The 18,399-nt window shown below is 42.6% G+C and overlaps 1 protein-coding gene across 5 annotated transcripts in view; it reads left to right on the plus strand.

Moving 5' to 3' along the window:
- The window catches only part of PIGG (phosphatidylinositol glycan anchor biosynthesis class G), a 102,383-nt gene extending 84,389 nt beyond the window's left edge, over window positions 1–17,994 (plus strand). For 4 of the 5 annotated variants that reach the window (XM_059833700.1, XM_059833697.1, XM_059833698.1 and 1 more), the window contains one exon: window positions 16,420–17,994. In XM_059833700.1, the coding sequence (XP_059689683.1) occupies window positions 16,420–16,645 (226 nt within the window). In that variant the 3' untranslated portion in view covers window positions 16,646–17,994. Of the gene's footprint in view, window positions 1–3,755; window positions 3,758–16,419 lie in introns of all 5 variants that reach the window. The other variant, XM_059833699.1, reaches the window with a different exon arrangement.
- Window positions 17,995–18,399: the final 405 nt, after the last annotated feature.

Raw genomic sequence — 18,399 nt, forward strand, 5'->3', positions numbered from 1 at the left:
TTCCTCTTATGCATGCTTTCCCTTTTTGGGGGGCATTTCCCATCTCTCTTCCCCTCACATGCTCCTTCCCTCTCTTGCGTGCTTTTTCCTTCTCACTATCTTGTGCTTTTCCTCTGCCTCTTGTGCTTTTCCTCTCTCACTGATGTGCTTTCTCTCTCTCTTTCCCTCTCTCTTTCCCCCTCCGCTGCCTTCTCTCAAATGCTTTGTCTGTCTTGCACACTTTCCTATTCTGTCTTGTCTGTGTTCTCTCACACACCCCTTTCCCTCTCCGGTACTCTCTATCTTATGGTTTCCCTCTGTCTCTCAGTGATGGACTTTCCCTCTTTCTTTCTGCCACACTTCCTTGTATGTGTGTTCATGTCTTCTCAGGCATGTCCCTGCTCTCTTGCATGTTCTGTCGCACTTTCTCTTTTCCCTCAGGTGCCATTTTGCTTTCTCTCTCTGTCACGTGCTTTCTCTGTCTCTGTTGCAGCCTTTACCTCTGTCTTGTGTTTTCACTTTCCCATGTGCAGATGTGCTTCCCCCTCTCTGTCTTGCTTTTCCCCTTTTTTCCCCTATCTTGAGCATCCTTTCCTTCTCTTGTGAACACACAATTGTTCTCTGTCGTTCTCAGTCTCGCACGCTTTCCCTCTCTGTTACGCTTTCCCCCTCTTGCATGCTCTTCTTATACACATGCTCTCCTCTTCTGGTTTGTGCCTTTTCTCTCACAAGCTTTCCCTCTCATTCTCATGGGCTTTCCCTCTCTTCGCCCTTTCTCTCTCTTGCATGCACCTCCCCCTGCTCCTGTGCATGGTTTTCCACACTCATGCACACTTTCCCACTTGATGTGCTTTTTGTTAGTCTTGCAATTTCTCTCTTGCTCACTCTTTCCCTCAGTCTTTCACTCTTTTCATTTTGCTCCTCTGCTTCCTTTCTTTTGCTTTTTCCTTCTTCTTTGATCATCTGAGCTTTCCATCTTTCTCATGTGAGTATTCTGTCATGCATTCTTTCCCCCTTGTTCAAATCTGCCTCTCTTGTACATGCTTTCCCCTTTTCTCACATGCTTTCCCTTTCTTGTACTTTCCTTTTCATTCAGTTTCTTGCATGTGCTCTTCCCCTCTTTACTGCATGTTTTTGCCCTCTCTCTTATGTACCCTTTACTTTTTTTCACATAAATGCTTACCCTTTCTGTCACACACTGTCCCTCTGTCGTACATGGTTTCCCTCTCCTGCACATCTTTCCCTTGCTCTTCTCTTTTTCTTCATCTCTTGAGCTTCTGCTGTCTGGTTTTTCCACTTGCTTTATCTTACACACAGTCTTTATCCCTTATTGTGTGCTTTCTTTCTTAAGCATGCTCTCTGCCTTGCAGATGCTTACCCTTTCATGTGCTTTCCTTTTTCTCATTGCTCTCCCTCTTTCTCTCATGCTCACTCCCTCTTAGTTACTCTTTCCTCATACCCCCCCGCAACGTGCTTTCACTCTCTCTCCTTTCTCTTACTCCCTCTTTTCCCTCTCAATTCCCCTCTAGTCTTCTCTCACACTCCACCCTTGCTGGCTCTGTGTCCTTTTCTCTCAGTCATTCCCTTTTGCTCTTGCACTCTTGCTTACTTTTCCACCTTTCTTTCCTTCTTTTGTTTGCTTTCCCCTCTCTTTCCCTTGTTTTCCCTCTTTCCCTATTGTTTGCTGTCTTTGCCTCTTGCTTTTCTTTGCTTTCACTTGCTTTCCATCTTCCTCTCCCTCTCATAATCTATCTTATTCCCTTTGCCTCCTGTTCTTTGTCTCTTTCCTTCTGCCTTTGTGTCCTTCTCTTTTTCCCACTCACTGAGTTTCCCTCTGCCTCTCTCCTTGATCACTTTCTTTTTCCCTCTCAGCTGCTCTCTTTCCTTCTGCTTGTCTGCTTCTTGCTCTCTTCTATACCCACTTATTTGCTCTCTTTCACTCTTCCCTTCTTTCTTCCCTGTCACTGTCTTATGCTATCTTGTCCCCTCTCACTGTCCCTCTCTGCCTCTCCTTTCTTCTTGCTTGATCTCTTTTGCTTTCATGTGATATTTTTCTCTTTCTTTTTTTTTCCTCTGTCTCAGCTCACCTCTTGGCCAGTGTCCTTCCCTCACTCTCTTTTTCTCACTTTCCTTCCTGATTGCTCTGTCTGCTTCTCGTTCCCTCTTGTTCCTTTTGTTTACCTCTCACTCTCTTTCCTTTGTGCTCACTTTCTCTCTTTCCTTCTGTCTCTGTCCCTCTTGCTGTCTCACTTTCTCACTCACCGTCTTTCCCACTGATTTTCTTTCACATCCATTTTCACCTTCTCACTTGGCCTCTTTCTCTTATTATCTCTTTCCTTCTCAATTCTGTCTTTCCTCCACTCTGGCACTCTTTCCTCTGTCTCTCTTTCCCTTTCTATCTCTCTTTTCCTCCCTGTCCTGATCACTTTTCCCCTCTTGTTTGCTCTTTCCTCTACCTCTCTTCCATTCTTGCTCACTCTTCCCCCTCTAGCTACCTTTTCCTATTCCTGTCTTTCAATCTTGATTGCTCCTTTTGACACTCAGTCCCTTTCCCTCCTGCTCTTCCCTGCTGCCTCTTTCTCTCTCAATTTACAGAATCGAAGAATAATAGAATTGTTTAAGTTGGAAAAGACCTTTAAGATCAAGTCCAACCATTAACCTAACACTGCTAAGTCCACCACTAAACTATATCCCTAAGCGCCTCAGAATGAATTGCTTCCTTTCCCTCTGCCTTTATGCCATGCCCTTCTCTTTCCCTCTTGCTCCTTTCCTTTCATTCTCATACCTGCTTCACAGAATCACAGAATGGCTGAAGTTGGAAGGGGCTTCTGGAGATCATCTTGCCCAACCCCCCTGCTCTAGCAGGGTCATCTAGAGCCTCTTCCTGAGGACCATGTTCAGATGGCTTTGAATATGTCCAAGGATGGAGACTCCACAAGCTCTGTGGGCAACCTGTGCCAATGCTCGGTCACCCTTCAGTAAAAAGGTGTTTCCTGATGTTCAGAGGGAGCCTCCTGTGTTTGTGCCCATTGCCTCTTGTCCTGTCACTGGGCACTACGAGCCTGGCTCCATCCTTTTTGCAGCCTCCCTTCAAGCAAGCTTGCTGTTGGCACACTCTGCCCTGTCATCCAGGCCATTAACAAAAATGTTGAACAGTATTGGACCCTGTGTTGATCTTTATAGCACTAGTCACTGGCCTCCAGCTAGACTTTGTTCCACTGTTCACCACCCTGTGAGCTTGGCCGTTAAGCCAGTTTTCAATCACACTCACTTTTCCAGCCCACACTTACTAGCTTCTCTATGAGGGTCTTATGGGAGACAGTGTCAAAAGACTTACTGAAGTCTAGGTAAGCTATATCCACTGCTCTCCCCTCATCTACTAAGCCAGCCATTTCATTGTAGGAGGCTATCAGGTTGGTCAAGCATGACTTCCTCTTGGCAAATCCATGCTAACCACTCCTGATCACCTTCTTGTTGTTCATGAGCCTGGAAATCGTTTCCAGGAATAGTTGTTCCATCACCTTCCCAGAGATCAAGGTGAGGCTGACTGGCCTGTTGTTCCCTGGGGCTTCCTTTTTGAAGACAGGAGTGACAGTTGCTTTCCTCCAGTCCTCAGGCACCTTTCTCAATTCCCTTGGTCATTCAAAGATTGAGTGTGCCCTTGCAATGACATCAGGCAGCTCTCTCAGTATTCATGGGTGCATCCCATCAGGGCCTGTAAACTTATGTATGTCCAGTTTGCTTAACTATTCTCTAACCTGATCCTTTTCCACCAGGGGTGAGTCTGCCTTGCTGTCTACTTTCTCTGGGTCTGTGAGTGCTTAGATTTCTGAAGAACAGGCTTATTAGCAAAGACTGAGGTGAAGAAGGTATTCAGTACCTCAGCATTTTCCATGTTTTGTTTCACCAGGTCCCATGCTGCCTTTAGCAGGAGGAACACATTTTTCCCAGTCGTTCTATTCCCATTCATGTACCTGTATAGAAGGCCTCCTGGCATTTGTGCCTCAATTCTGGCTCACTGGGTTGAACTGCTCTTGAGCTTGGAGGAGGTGATCCTCAAATATCAACCAATTTTCTTGGACCCCTCTTCCAGGGTCTTGTCCTATGGATTTTCAAGCAGATCCCTGGAGAGGCCAAAATCTGTTTCCTGAAGTCAAGGGTTGTGATTTTGCATTTTGCCCTCTTCCCTCCTCTCAGGAGTCCCCATGTCATGGTCACTGCAGCCAAGGCTGCCTTTGAATTTCACAACCCCAACAAGTCCTTCCCTGTTTGTGAATATGAGGCCCAGCAGAGCACCTCTTTTCATAGGCTTCTTTATCTGTTGGGTCAGGAAGTTGTCACTGATGCTCTCCAGGAACCTCCTGGATTGCTTATGCCCTGCTGTGTTGTCCCTCCAGCAGATGTTGGGGTGGTTGAAGTGTATCATGAGGACCATGGCCTGCAAACATGAGGCTACTCATCTGTAGGAGGTCTCATCTACTTGTTCTTCCTGGTCAGGCAGCCTATAGTAGACACCCGTTACAATGTCACCTGTACTGATCTGCTCTTTAATCCTTACCTGTAAGTTCTCTCAAAAGCACACCCAGGTTGTCCTCACCTTTCAAGACAGTGAACCTGTTGCATAGTTGAAAGCCTTCAGGTGGAGCAGGAGCCTTCCTCTTGGTGCCAGAAGTCGCCGCCTTCCAGCCTTGGCCTTCCACAGAGTTTTCACTTACCATTCTGCTAGGGACAGACTTCCTGTGTCTGCACTGCAGTGGGGGTCCAGGGTCCTTGAAGCTATTGCGTCTCTGAGAAGATCATATCTCTCTTTCATCCTCTCTGATGTTGCAAAGCCTGATCCCTTCCTCCCATAAATCCTCCGCTTGGTGACACAGCTCTTCAACAACAGCATATCTGCTGCGGGAAAGAAGACGATCTCTGCAAGCCTTAGGGAGAGGGCCTGCGCAACACCTGCAGCTGGGGACTTGCAGGCCTGCATCTGCTATCCGAAACTCAGTCTAGGACAGCTGCTCCAAGAGCTGCTGGAGAATGTGCTCTGGTGTGTCACTACCATGCCTGAGAATGTTTAGGCTAGTCTGAATTGAGAAGAGGATCCATTCATTGCACCCTTCTGCACAAACTGCTGTGTCTCTTAGCTGGTAGGCCTAAAGCACAGCTATACTGGTGCTTGACCCTTTCTTAGGCGGCAGCAGCTGTAACAAAGGCTTCAGGCACCCTGGGTCAAGGGCAGCTGGCTGAACACATTAGAAACTGCTGGAGCTTCCTCAGGCCCACACCCGTGTGGCTCCCTTACCTTGTCCTTACCTTACAGGACCTGGACCCTCCAGTTCCTGGATCCTGTCACCAGAAGCTCCCAAAGGAGAACACAGAAACTGTTGTGCAAGCTGCTTGCTCTCTTGCTCCTTCTCTCCTGCTAGTTGTCTTTCCCTCTCCTCTCTCTGTTGCTGTTTGTTTCTCTTGCTCTTCCCTTTCCTCACACTCGTTCCCTCTGCCACTCTTTCCTGCTCTCTTGTGCTCTTTCTCTCTTTTGCTCTTTCCCATTCACTGTCTTTTCCTTTCTCTTTTTCCTTTGCTTCTCTTTTCCTGTTGCTGTCTTTCCCTCTCCATTATTTTCTTTCCTTTTCTCTCCTAATCAATCTTTCCAAATCATACTTTCCCTTTGTCTTCTCTCCTTTTCTCTTCCCCCCGTACTCTTTTCCCCTCTCCCTCGTTGTCCTTACCTCTGCCTTTTGCTTCCTTGCTCACTCTCTCCTCCTCACTTGCCTGCTCCCGTCTCTCGTTCTCGCTCTCTCTATCCCTGTTGCTGTCCCTTTCTTCCCCTGTCACCCTGAATCTGTCCCACTGCCTCTCTTTCCCTTTTGATCTCTTTACCTCATGTGCACTTTCTCTCTGCCTCTTTGTTTCTACATCCTTCTCTCTTGTTCACTCCCTGTCAATCTCTGCCTATGCTTGCTGTTTCCCTCTCCCTCTCCTTTCCTTCTTGCTTGCTGTCTTACCTTTGCTTTTCTTTCCCTCTGCCTGACTCATTTTATTTCCCTCTCACTCTTTTCTATGTGCTCTTTTTTCTTTCTCAATTACATTCTGGCTTTCTTTGCCTCTGTTTCTATTTCTGCCTCTGCGTCTCACTCAGTCTGTCTATCCTGCATGCTCCTTTCCAAGTCTTATCCCTCTCACTTGCTCTCTTTCTCTTTGCCTGTCTTTTTGCCTTGTTTGCTCTTTCTTTCTGTCTTTCCTCTCTCACTCCACCTTTGTCTTTTCCTCTCTATTCCCCTCTTTCTCAATCCTGTTTTCTCTCGTCCTTCCCACTCAGGCCCCTCATCTCTCTCACTCCCCTTCTGCTCGCTCCTCATCTCTCCCGATGTCACTCTGCCCATTGTGCTCTTTTTTGTTCTTTTCCCTTTCTTTCTCTGCCTTTCTGTCTCTTTCCCTCTCCCCTTGTGCTCCTTTCTTTCTTGGTCTCTGTCTCCACCTCATCTCTCTCGCATGCCAACATGTGCTCTTTTGCTGTCTTTCTCTCTTTCTCTCTCCAACCCTCTTCCCCCTCCCTCTCTCACTTGCCCAGCTTCTCCCCTTTCCTTCTCTTTGCACATGCAGTTTCCTTCATGCATGTTCTCTTTCCACCTTTGTCTTTTCCGGTTTCCCACTCTTTTTCCCACTTTCTTCTCTCTTCCCCTTTTCTCTTTTTCTTTCTGACTCCCTTTGTCTCTCTCACCCTGTCCCCATTCCCTCTTTCCACTTTTCTTTCCCTATTACTAGCCCTCTTTCTCTCTCCTTCCCTCTCTCATTCTCTTCCTTTCCCTTTCTCCCTCTCCCTCACTTTTCCCTCTCTGCCAATTTTCTCTTCCCCATTCTCCCCACCTTCTCTGTCCCTCTTTCTCTGTCCTCTTTGTCTTTCTCTATTCCACCCCCCTTTCTTGATCTCTTTCCCTTTATCACGCTCTTTGCATACTGTTGTCTTTCTGTCTTCCTTTTCTGTCTTCCCTCTTTCTCATTCTTCTCTTTCTCCTTTTCTCTTTTTCTCACTTCTTTTGTCAGTCTCTTTATCTCTCAATTTCTCTCTTGGTCTCTTTGAGGGTCTCTCCCTGTTGCTCTCTCTCCCCCCATCTCTTTCTGCCTTTTCCCTTCCCTGTCACTCTATTGCCCCTTTTCTGTATTTTTTCACTCCACGCCCTTATCTCTTTCTCCTCTTTTTTCTCCTTCGCTTTCACGCTGTCTTTCTCCATAAAGCCCCCTGTCTTTTGTCTCCTGTTCTCTTTCCTGCTGCTCCTCTCTCTTCCTACCTTTGTGTGTGTTTCTCCCTCTGTGTCTGTCCGTCTCTTTAGGCTTCCTTTCTGTCTCTCCATGTCTCTCCCTTTTTTTGCTCTTACCCCTCCTCTTTCTCTCTTACTCTCTGTTTCTCTGCTTTTGTCTCTCCCTTTCTCTTTTCCTCCTCCCAGGTGCTCTCCTTTTTCTTTCTCTCTCTGTGTCTCCATTTTGCTCCATCTCTCCCTCTTTCTCCTCTGTTCCCTCTCTTCCTGTCTCTGCCCTTCTCTCTTTCCCCATTTCATCCTGCTTGTTCCCCGTATCTCACACCCTGTCTCCTTACTCACACTCCCTTTCTCTTACTTTTGCTTATTTTCTCCCTTTCCTTTCTCCTACTTCCTCCCTCTCCCTTAGCCTCCCCCTGCTGCACTCTCAGCTGTCTCTGTTCTTCCCTCTCCCCTTTTTGCTCTCAACCTCTCCCTTTTCCTTGCTATCTCTCTCATGCTTTCTGTCTCCTTTTCTCTCTCTCTTCTCAGTCCAACAGGTGATGTCCACATTTTCCTCAGAGCTGTCTTTTTAGGTTCCTTGGCCACTGAACATACTCAAACTGCAAAGTAACATCTACAATCTTCCGAAAGTAGTGTCCTGTCTGTTTACTTCACATTTTCTGTGTCAGAGCCAAGATTAGCATTACAATATCACCAAAGCTATGGCATGAAAAATCCTGTGCTGATTTTTCTGCGTTCTCGTCAGCTAGAGTCCAGTGAGGAAGAGGGTCTGCAGCTAGTATACCAAGGTATCTTCCTCAAAATTCAGATTGGTCTTGCACCTAATTTCTTGCCAAGGTGAAACCATTTTTGTTTACTGTTCCTTTTGTGCTTCATGGTATTAGCATTGTCCCATCTTTTGCAGAGATCCTATGGTGTGGGTTTACAGATCCTGCTGTAATCCATTTTGCTTGCAAGAGAAGGCATGTGGGGCTCTGCAATCTTTATCCTAATGTTGAGTATTGTTGTTTTTAATTATTCAACTTCATGCAAATTATTTGTAAGTCCAACACTCCTATAAACTTACCAAAATAGAAAGTATGTATGATACTTGGGCTCACTAAGAGTATCCTTGCATAATCCCAGAAGTCATCTCATTGCACCACAAGGAATAATGAGTCTGTGAAGATGAATCCGCTGCACATTGCACCAGAAAAAGCTGTGAAGAAAGTTGGGGGCCATATTCTGGTACACTGCATGAAGTCTACACAGTGCACTGAAGGAATTCTTCCCCTTTCTCTTCAGTACTTTGGATATTCCTTCGTCTTAATTCTGAAACAGAAATCTTCAGATTGAAGCATGGTACCAACTTTGTTTCCTCTCTCCAATTAGTAAGGGCTGTGTGATGGTGCTGGGTTCTCAGTGGTTTATATTACTGCTTAAGCAGGAGCAGAGCCATTCAGAGGGGCACTTCTGGAAAGAGAGGACCATATTTATAGACTTTTGCTTACATCTTCATTGTAGAAATGTTTCTAGATGTAACCTGTACACTTTGCTGCTAATGGCCTTGTCTTACTGTTGTTACTTGCAGGTTTTTTCTTTTTCATCATTAATTTTATGTTCTTCTCTGTTCTGTGGCCAACATAAGCTGACTTCTTGGTTCTGGTAGCTGTGGATAGGACTGTACATGGGATACTGTCCTCCTGCATTTCTCCAGGATTTTTCTATCTTCTTTTCTCACACCTTTTCTTGAAGTACACATGTTCTTCTCAAATGTGTAGGTTATTGGGGCAGCAGGAGTAATTTGAGGAGGGAGCTGTTATTTTAGTTAAGTCACAAGTTTAAAAATGGTTACTGTAATGGAAAAATACAAGAAAGAACTGACTGCTCTCAGTGCAGAAGAGCGAGCATTGCTTCACAGAAGGACAGAACAGCCCAGGTAGGAAGGGACCTCAAAAGTTCATCTGGTCCAACCTTTCATGGGAAGAGGAGCTTTGATGAGATTATCTAGCATCCTGTCAAGTCGCATCTTGAAAACTTTCAGTGATGGGGACTCTACCACATCCCTGGGGAGATTGTTCCAGTGATTGATTGTTCTCACTGTAAAAAATGCCTTTCTTATACTGAGATGAAACCTCTGCCAGTGCAACTTGTACCCATTGCCTCTTGTCTTCTCCATGTGGTACCTGGTGAAGAGAGCACCCCCCGTCCTCTTTGTAGCCACCCTTTAAGTTCTGGAAAACTGTGATGAGGTCTCCCTGAGACTTCTCTTCTCCAGGGAAAAGAGACCTAACTCCTACAGTCTCACCTTGAAGGGTGGGCTCTCCAGTCTGGACCCTCTCCAGTCTGTCCATGTCTTTTTTGAATTGTGGGGACCAGAACTGAACACAGTACTCCAGGTGTGGCCTGACAAGCACTGAGTGGGATGATCACATCTCTATCTTTGCTAGTAATGCCCCTGTGGATGCAGCCCAGGACCTGATTTGCTTTTGTTGCTGCAGCAGCACTCTGCTGACTCATGTTCAGGTGGTTGTCCACCAGCACGCCTAGGTCCTTTTCAGCAAGGCTGTTCCCCAGCCACACAGATCCTAGCCTGTACTGGGCCCTTTGATTATTCTGTGCCAGGTGCAGGACCTTGCACTTGTCTTCCTTAAACTTCATAGAGTTCTTGCTAGCCCGCTCTTCTAGCCTGTCCAGGTCTCTCTGTAAGATGGCTTTCCCTTCTGATGTGTCCACCTTACCACCCAGTTTAGGGTCATCAGCAAACTTGGTGAGGGTGCTTTCAATCCTGTCATCCAGATCGTTTATAAAGATGTTGAACAGCTTGGGGCCCAGTATTAATCCCTGGGGAACCCTACTTGTGATAGGCTGCCAACCTGAGTAAAAACCATTGATCACCACCCTCTGAGTGTGGCCTTGTTGGCCAGTTTCCTACCCATACTTAAATAATTTCCTACCCATTACTTAAATAATTTGTGGCCCACTTCTCTAGAAGTGCCTTGTGACACTGTTCATGTGTCCTGGTAGACTGGTATATTCTAAAATGGTAAGTTTGAATTTAATTAAATAACATGGTAACAGTCTATTTTAAGTCTCTTCAGAGCCTGCCTGTCCAGAACAATTGTTGGATGCAATTTTTCTTTACCCCTTTAGCTAGGATGATGATGACGAGCTGGTTGTTTACAAAGGTGGGCAGGAAAGCATGTAGATGCACCTTAACAGAAAATCAAGCTATAGGTTTCCTTGTTATTCCCTGCATGTATGATGCTGATGTAAAATGCTTCAGGCTTTTTTCTAACGGAAGTCTTCAGAACTGCTAAGTGGATTTTGGAAGAATACTTGCAGAAAATTGACTAATGCTGGGCTTTGAAATAATTATGATCCATGTTTTGCTTGTTAGGAATTTTAATGATTTGGTTATAACTTGTTGCTTTAAAGTCTGGCCCAGTGTCAACAGGAATAGACTGATTTAACTTTTTTGGTTTTCTTGGAGCTGAACAGAGTAACACGTGCTAAGGTTTAACCTGAACAGAGCCTTATGAGAAAGCTTGAGGCAGTGGTAACAGGCAGGAACAGTCACTGCTTATGTACCGGTATGGCCCGCCTCTGAAGTAGCGAGGAAAAACGTATCAAGCAGAGCACTCGGGATTTCATGCAAATCCTGTTTTTGAAGAATGGCTGGAACTCTTCCATAGCCTTCATAGTTTTCATGGAGAAAGCTGGTTTCCTGAGACAAGGGTACCTACTGAAAAAGCGTAGTTTTTTTGTGGTGAAGAAATCTAGAGACTACATGGCCATGTTGCCTACAGTGTAGTTCAGCTATCTCTTTGCCTGCAGTCCTGAAATAGACACATATGTTTGAGCTTGTGAAGTGTGTTCTCTTTTCTGTAAGGGAAGGTGAGGACTGCTCAAGTGAAGCTGAAAAGCAGAGAGTTTCCAGTCCTTTATAAGTTGATTGCCACAGTATCAGTATTTGGAGAAATGAGCACATGCAGGGGATGAATTGGATCTAGTGGAAATCTTTCCAGTTAGGTTGCCAAGATTTTTAGAAGCCGTTACTAAAGGTACAGTTGATTCTTGCCCTAGCAGTAAAATGATGATAGTAGCCATTCAGAGTGGTGTTCAGATTTTTTAGCCTAACGCCAGCATAATTGGATTCGACTTGCAATCTAATATAAATCTTTGTTAGGTACCCATTGAGGGAGTTCCTCTGGAACTGTTTTCAGGGGCCGAGCCTGACTATCAAAGGGAAAAAGGAATCTGAAACTTAATCAATATATGCCCTGTGTTTTAGATAGAGCTGTGTTCTAAGCATGTTAGCTAGTATTGGATGCCAGTGAGAAGAGTTACCGCTGCTAGGTGACTGAGACTACTTCTCTTTCTGACAAGAAGCTCCCAGCACAACTGGTTATGCCAGCAGTGAAAACAGGCAAAACCGTTGTTACGATTCTATTTTTGCTGTTCTTGATGCTGAAATGAAGAGAATTAAAGTTTCAGGTCTTAATAGCCTTTTACAGCTAAGTATGAGAACCTGCTGAACCCTATACTACATTCAACACATACTACTGTCCACTGTAACGTACTACCACGGACACTTGCTCAGGTAGTTGTAGCTTCTCCACCTTTCTTACTGGGAAAGAGGATACACAGGAAAATCAATAGTCATCCCCAAGTTCCTTCATTTCCCATTGTTGTAGAATGTACTAGACAACCCTTTTAGCTTGCTTGGCTACTGCCCTTTTTGACATCTGTGCATTGATAGGGTTTGGTGTCAAAAATTGTGAACAGAATTAATATATATAGAATTAATGCTATTCTGATTGATAGCCTTTACCGGAGTTGATCACGTAAATTTCAAAAGGACTCTTGATTCCCTTGGATCTGCTAAAAATATAGTGGTTTTCCATGACAATGCAGGATTGCATGCTATAATCTAAAATAGCACTGTAAGTATTATACTAGGTGAGAGTAGAGCATGTGGGAGAGACATAGTAAATTTGTGCTTGCTGCTGAACTAATTGATACTTGCTTAGATCAGAGGAATTTCTTATAGATGGCAGATACTCTAAGGTGTCACAGACAGATACTTGGAGTGCTCCAGGGTTTGCTTCTGACTGCAACCCTTTATTAATATATACAGAACAGATTTGAGAAAGTGCCAACTATTTTTCAGAGAGCACTAAACAGGGAGATCTTGAAAACTGAAACTGCAGAAAGCCTAGAAAGAAAAGTGCCACTAATACGGTAAAAAATGTAATACAGTAAAAATTGCCTCCAAATATGCAAATTCAGTATCCCCAATAAGAGGTAATCTAGGCAGTGATATTCAGCTAGAAAAGAGAAGCTGAAAGGGCAGAAATGCTGGAAGATAACTTTTGTTGAAAGAATTCGGCACATTTCATACTGAAACCTCCAGACATGACCCCCCTCCCCCAATCCCAGAAAAATGACAATCCTGGGGTATTCCTCACTCATATGCTTGCATATTTCTAAAATTTTTATTTAATTTGGTGGTTAGAACGAGGGTTGGAACAATGTAAAGTAGTGTATTTTAAAATTCCTTGTGGAAGCATTTGTAGGGCTGTCTGTGGAGGTTTTTTGCTTGATTTTTAAACTACAAAACTTGTGCCACCATCAGTCATGTATTCTGTGTAACTGGGAGACATGGCTTCACAAGAAAAGAGTTGTTTTTCTTTCCTGTTTTTGCATCATCATAATATTTTCATTTTATAAACCTTGTATTACCCATTTTAATAGCACCTTAGAGACAGATTGAGAGTTGAAAGATTTGTTCACAAAACATTGGCAATTAGGATATAGGAGATCTGAGGAAGCAGAAAACCTATTAATAGCACAATTTCTTGGCCATATTTTCCTATGTATTAAATATTCAATTAAAAAAGGGGATTTTTGTTGAAGGCCAATATGTGCTATAGACTATATTTAATGTTTGCATGTTCAGTGATGTGAATCTGTAGTGTTCTTTGCTTCAAAAGTCTCTGAAGGCATTGTTTTTTCTGGATCTAGCAATCTTCAGCATCAGTCCCACATTAAGTTTGGATATGCTTTGTCATCTTTAACGCATTTGGATTTCTTATTGAAGTCCCCAGAAGCTAACTTGCCAAATGAGCTCAGTATTAGAGGCTGGGTACTTATTTTTTTTTACTCCTGCATTATGCAGAGGCCTTAATATTGGGTTGGTTCTGTCAGAACACGGAGGTAGTGTGTACAGTTTACATCCCTCTATGCTCCTATCCTGAAGCATTAACTGCTGCAGAGACAGTTTGTTATGAAGTAATTACAGGTTGATGCTTTAGATACTTCCTGGAATCTTCCATTGTTTTCAGTGAAACAGCACTGAGAGGTTGCAAGGTTATTATTCATTACTGACTGATCCAGCTGGGAAATGGTAGGATACATGAGTGGCATGCCACAGCCAGCTTTCTGTGCTCTCCTGGTGACTTCTTTTGGAATAATTCGGGAACCAGCTGAATTACCTGGATTGTCTTGGTCACGTTATCAGCAGCAACCTGATCCCTGGCCACCACGTTCCTTGTGGCCTGGTGAAGCCCTGTAGCCTGTGGTCTCTCTGTGTGTAGAATGAGCAGAAGGAGTGCACAAAGTCATTATTCTTAGCTATTCAGCAAATTGGGTGCCTGGCAGAAGCAAGAAGAAAGAATGGTGCTGTGCTCGAAGAACTAGCTTGAAGAACTCGCCTTAGCATAGAATAGCCGAGTAGGTCTAACTGCTTGTGCTCAGTCATTCCAGTGCTGTTTCTGCAACAACGCACGTGTGAACTCTTATACCAGCTCCAAAATAAACCCAATTATCCTGCTATTGAACCCCACTAACAGTTTAACTTTGTGGATACAGTGTGCTTCTCTGCCTTCTCTAAATTGCACCGCTGCATTATACTGTGAAACTGTCCCAAGATTTCCCTCTGCAGGTAGGTATCTGTTTTGTTGAGAGATGAAGCGAGTGCTGAGACCTTTTGGAAGTAAAAGTATTATATAAGCAGAAAACAGTTCTTTATTTTTACTATATCAGAATGCAGAAAGAATTGTACCATTTACTTATTGACTTGGGATTCTTTGCTAGTAATCATAATGTGAAAATGCAGAATTTAAATGTTACTAGTAAAGATTACTGTATGTTCTCATTCCAGTATAAAGTGCGAGTATCTAAAATACTATGTCTACATAATTTTTGAGCCAAAGAAGTAAATACACCCAGATTCAATTCAAAATAATCTTCCAGCCAGTTTCTTCATAATTAAATAAGTAGACATTTTAAAAAATTTTAACACTATCGATTTACGATTAGGAGCTTTCTTGCAATAGGGTACTAAAGTGTGTTGTTAGGTGAGCAGAAACTAGGGGAAAAGATATGAACTGAAATTCAAATTTAAAATGCAGGGCTCTTGAAAGACCTGGATGTATAAGTTTGTGGACACTCTCACTTTTCTCTTTTAGGATTCCCTTGAAAATTCCATCACTGAGTTTAATAAATGTGATAGCCACAACCACTGATAGCCTTCATCTAGCTGGTCTATCAAGTGCATTTTTTTACTCTTGAAAATGGTTTAAAAACTGCCTGTTTGCCTATCTGATTCAAAACCCATTTCCTCTGTTTATTCAGTGGTATCATCTAAATACTACAAATACTGGGTTTACTCATATCAGCATGAAAACAGCTAAGACTGAGTGAACTGCAGTTTGTTTAATCCATGTCAACAAAATCAGTTATTAAACATAAAGCTGGTTATTTACACAAGCTCACTGAAGACTAAGATAGTTATGCAGAAGCAGAGATCAGCCTAGTTCACTCCCAAGTCACAGTTTCCTTGACTAAGCAGTGAGGAAAATAGTTTTCTGTGAACTGAATATATGTTTTGCGATCGTTCACACATGCTGTTCTTAGCTGATTTTCTCAACTCTCCTTTCATGACCTGTTCTTCCTTCCACTGAAAGCCTTGGGAATTTTGCTCTTGACTTCACTGGAAAACTGGACCTTATCCTAATTATATTGATTTAAAGAATAATAAGTTTAATTGTTTATGTAAAATGATACATTCTGTAGCTTACTTAGTCGTAAGTGACTAATTTACATCTCACAGAAATGCTAGTCATCTTGAATTTTTATTACTTGGAACAAGATCAGAATTAAACACCAGGAGGAGCAGAACAGATTTTCAGATCAGGATTTCAGTGTACATAATTTCTGCTTTTTGCTGATGTGTTCTTTTGGGAACTGATGATGTAAAATATTTTGATGGGGAGAGGAAAATGTTCTGCTGATTATTGCAGTGAAATAGCTTTATTCCTTCCTTTTGTCTGAACAGGTAAGCATCTGAATTTGGAGTGAATTAGTCTCTGCAGATGTGGTTTGGGGAAGGTGGACACATGCCAACCCAGCATCATTGCTGTGAGTTGGCACCTCAGGGGAGGGAGAACAATTGGAGTGTAGAAAACCCTTTCACTTCCATTTTCATCTGACTCCTGTCACCCACCAGAATACCTCAGTGTGGCAGATTTGGACCATGTAGGTTACATATGGGGCAGACATTTTTTGCAATACAGTGGGCCCAGCTGAGCTAAGCTGCTGTGACAGGAATGCAATGTATTGCTCATGTAAGCCTAAGAATATGGTATTTTCTGAAAAGTTTTCTAATAGCACCATTTTTATGTTGCTTTGTGCAGTGTTGCCGGCTATGGCCAGCAGTGTACTCTGGCAAGTTTTATGCCCTTTACAAGGGGAGCAGACTCCATCTGATTATCCATTGTACAGGTTAGGCAGCTTTGTGAAGAGTACTGAAGTCTTTCTTCTCTGCCTCTTACCATCCAGATTCTGTGGAAAGGCACTGGAAGGCCTACAAGAGACGAAGCTATCTTGAAACTGCTTAATGGAGACTTTAACAATTAGAACAAAGTATATTAAAGCACAGAAACTTCTAAGTTTAAGGTGAACTACTGGGTGACTTTATTGCAGTGACAGTGCTATGCTTACACTTAATATATTTACACGTTATAGGATATATAGAGGTGATAAGGACAAGCTTTATTAGTTACATCGTTGCATCAATAATCAGTTTTCTAACACAAACTGGAGATCCGTGAGTATTCTCTGTTGTGAAATAATGCTAAAGAGTGGAGTAACTCGTATGTCTTTACTAAGTTTGCCTGAGAATGAACTCCTCTGTTTTTGTTACCAGGAATTCAGCAGCAGTGGGTCACGGCTGTTTCTGCTACGCTCTAATGCGTTCAATTCCAGTTGCCATCTACATTGTTTTGGTAACAGGTCTGCGTTACCACCTGTTCATATGGAGTGTCTTCTCGCCAAAACTGCTTTATGAGGGAGTGCATGTATTCATCACAGCCGCTATCTGCCTATTCTTCACAGCCATGGATCAGAACCACTCTCACAGAGTGCAAGATTGAAAATAAGTGTACAGTATGCAGTTCTACATTGCAATGTCCAGTGTGTCACTGGAATGGAAGAAGGAAAATCATGGTTTTAAATTGTTGTGCAGAATTTGAAGAGTAACCTTGTTTATTTTAGTCAAGATCAGGATTTGAAGGGCCTGTCCTGTTTTAAAACTGAGTTTGTTTTAGAAATGTTGACTTGAAATAAACTTTTTTCACGGATAACTTTTGTTTTATAGCTGTCATTATAGCACTCTCCAAATAACAGAATGGCAATATTACATGATTTAAATTTTAAAACGTACATCTTAATATAAATACAGACCAGTGCTTTGTGGGCACTGAAAAAATCTTTTGCACATACAATTTTTTTACCTTCTTAGACTACAGAATCCTAAAAATATTCAGGATTTCTTGGTGCTGTTCACAAGATCATTAGGCTTGGGATTTTTTTGTTTTGTTTGTTTTGTTCCTAGTGTGTGCATTGAAATTATTATTAAATTATTGAATTATTGTACAAATACCCCAGGTAAGAAATTTTTTTGTTTGTTTTGCATAGGCAGCATTTCTATTTAAAGGCAGTATTTTCTTTGTAAGATGAGTGCAATCACTATCTGTAATGGATTTCAATCTGCGCTTCAGGCACTGGATAAGAACTGTGAATGGGCTAACAAAATAATGAATCTTCTGTAGAGTCCATTCACTGCTAAAATGTTGTGTTTCTTTTTATTAATGTAGAAATGTTACATCAGGTTGGTGGCAGCTGCACTGAACATTTGATCATGTTTTCCACACGAGCGTAGAGAGTTATGAGCCATGAGCAGGAAAATAGTTTAATGGACTAACTTAGCAGCAGAATAAAAGGTGTGTTTGCATCATGTTCCCCCTAGTGACCTCTCTAGCCACCTCACTTGAATGTGCTATAATTAATTCCTAACAATGTTGTTTTCCTTGTTTCTGTCCAGAAGATACACATTGATGACTATTCTGAGTATCATTATTCTTTATGTGGGGTTTTTTGCCTCTTGTTTTTGTCCATGTTAGCAGCCAATAGGATTTAATCTAAATGTATTAGAGGTGTAGCAGAAGAGAAGCATACAGGGAACTTTAAGTTTTGTTATAAATATGAAAATAAAAAGCTTTTAAGCCCTATGTAGCTGACAGCACATTTGTTAGGATCACTGATACACTTTTCATCTCGTGTTTCAGATAGAGCAAATCTCAAAAAGTAGGCCTTTAGTTTTTATACATTAATAATAGGCGATCTTGATCAGTAATAAGGAAATATTTTTCAACTGTAAACCAGCAAAATTTTCAGTACTGTGGCCATGTATTGCTGTTCACCTGGAGAAGAAACTACTGGATCTTAATGTCATTCACTGTGACCTGTTGGAAGTTTGAAAATTAAATACTTCTAATAAATTGGTTTTCACTGCAAATTATGGAATATTTAAAACAGTTTGTGAATGTTGTACACATTTACCATTTTCATCATTCTCAGTATTTTTCTGGTTACCTGTTGCCTAGCAACCATATGGGGATTATGGATATCTTCCCTGTGTGCTTACTTGGTTAATTCCTAAGCAATCCTCCCTAACGTTCATACAGAATATGTTTATAAGATATTTGACTCAGAGAGAAAGGGTGCTAATAAAGAGACAGAAGGGGTGGAGGGGAAGTTGCTTCTGGGGTACAGAATCCTAAAACAATGTGGGGTGACATTCACAAAATCTTTTATTCCTTCCTTCTGGTATTTTTTGCTTCTAGTG

This window comes from Gavia stellata, chromosome Z (assembly GCF_030936135.1).
Source record: "Gavia stellata isolate bGavSte3 chromosome Z, bGavSte3.hap2, whole genome shotgun sequence".
Taxonomy (NCBI): Eukaryota; Metazoa; Chordata; class Aves; order Gaviiformes; family Gaviidae; genus Gavia; species Gavia stellata.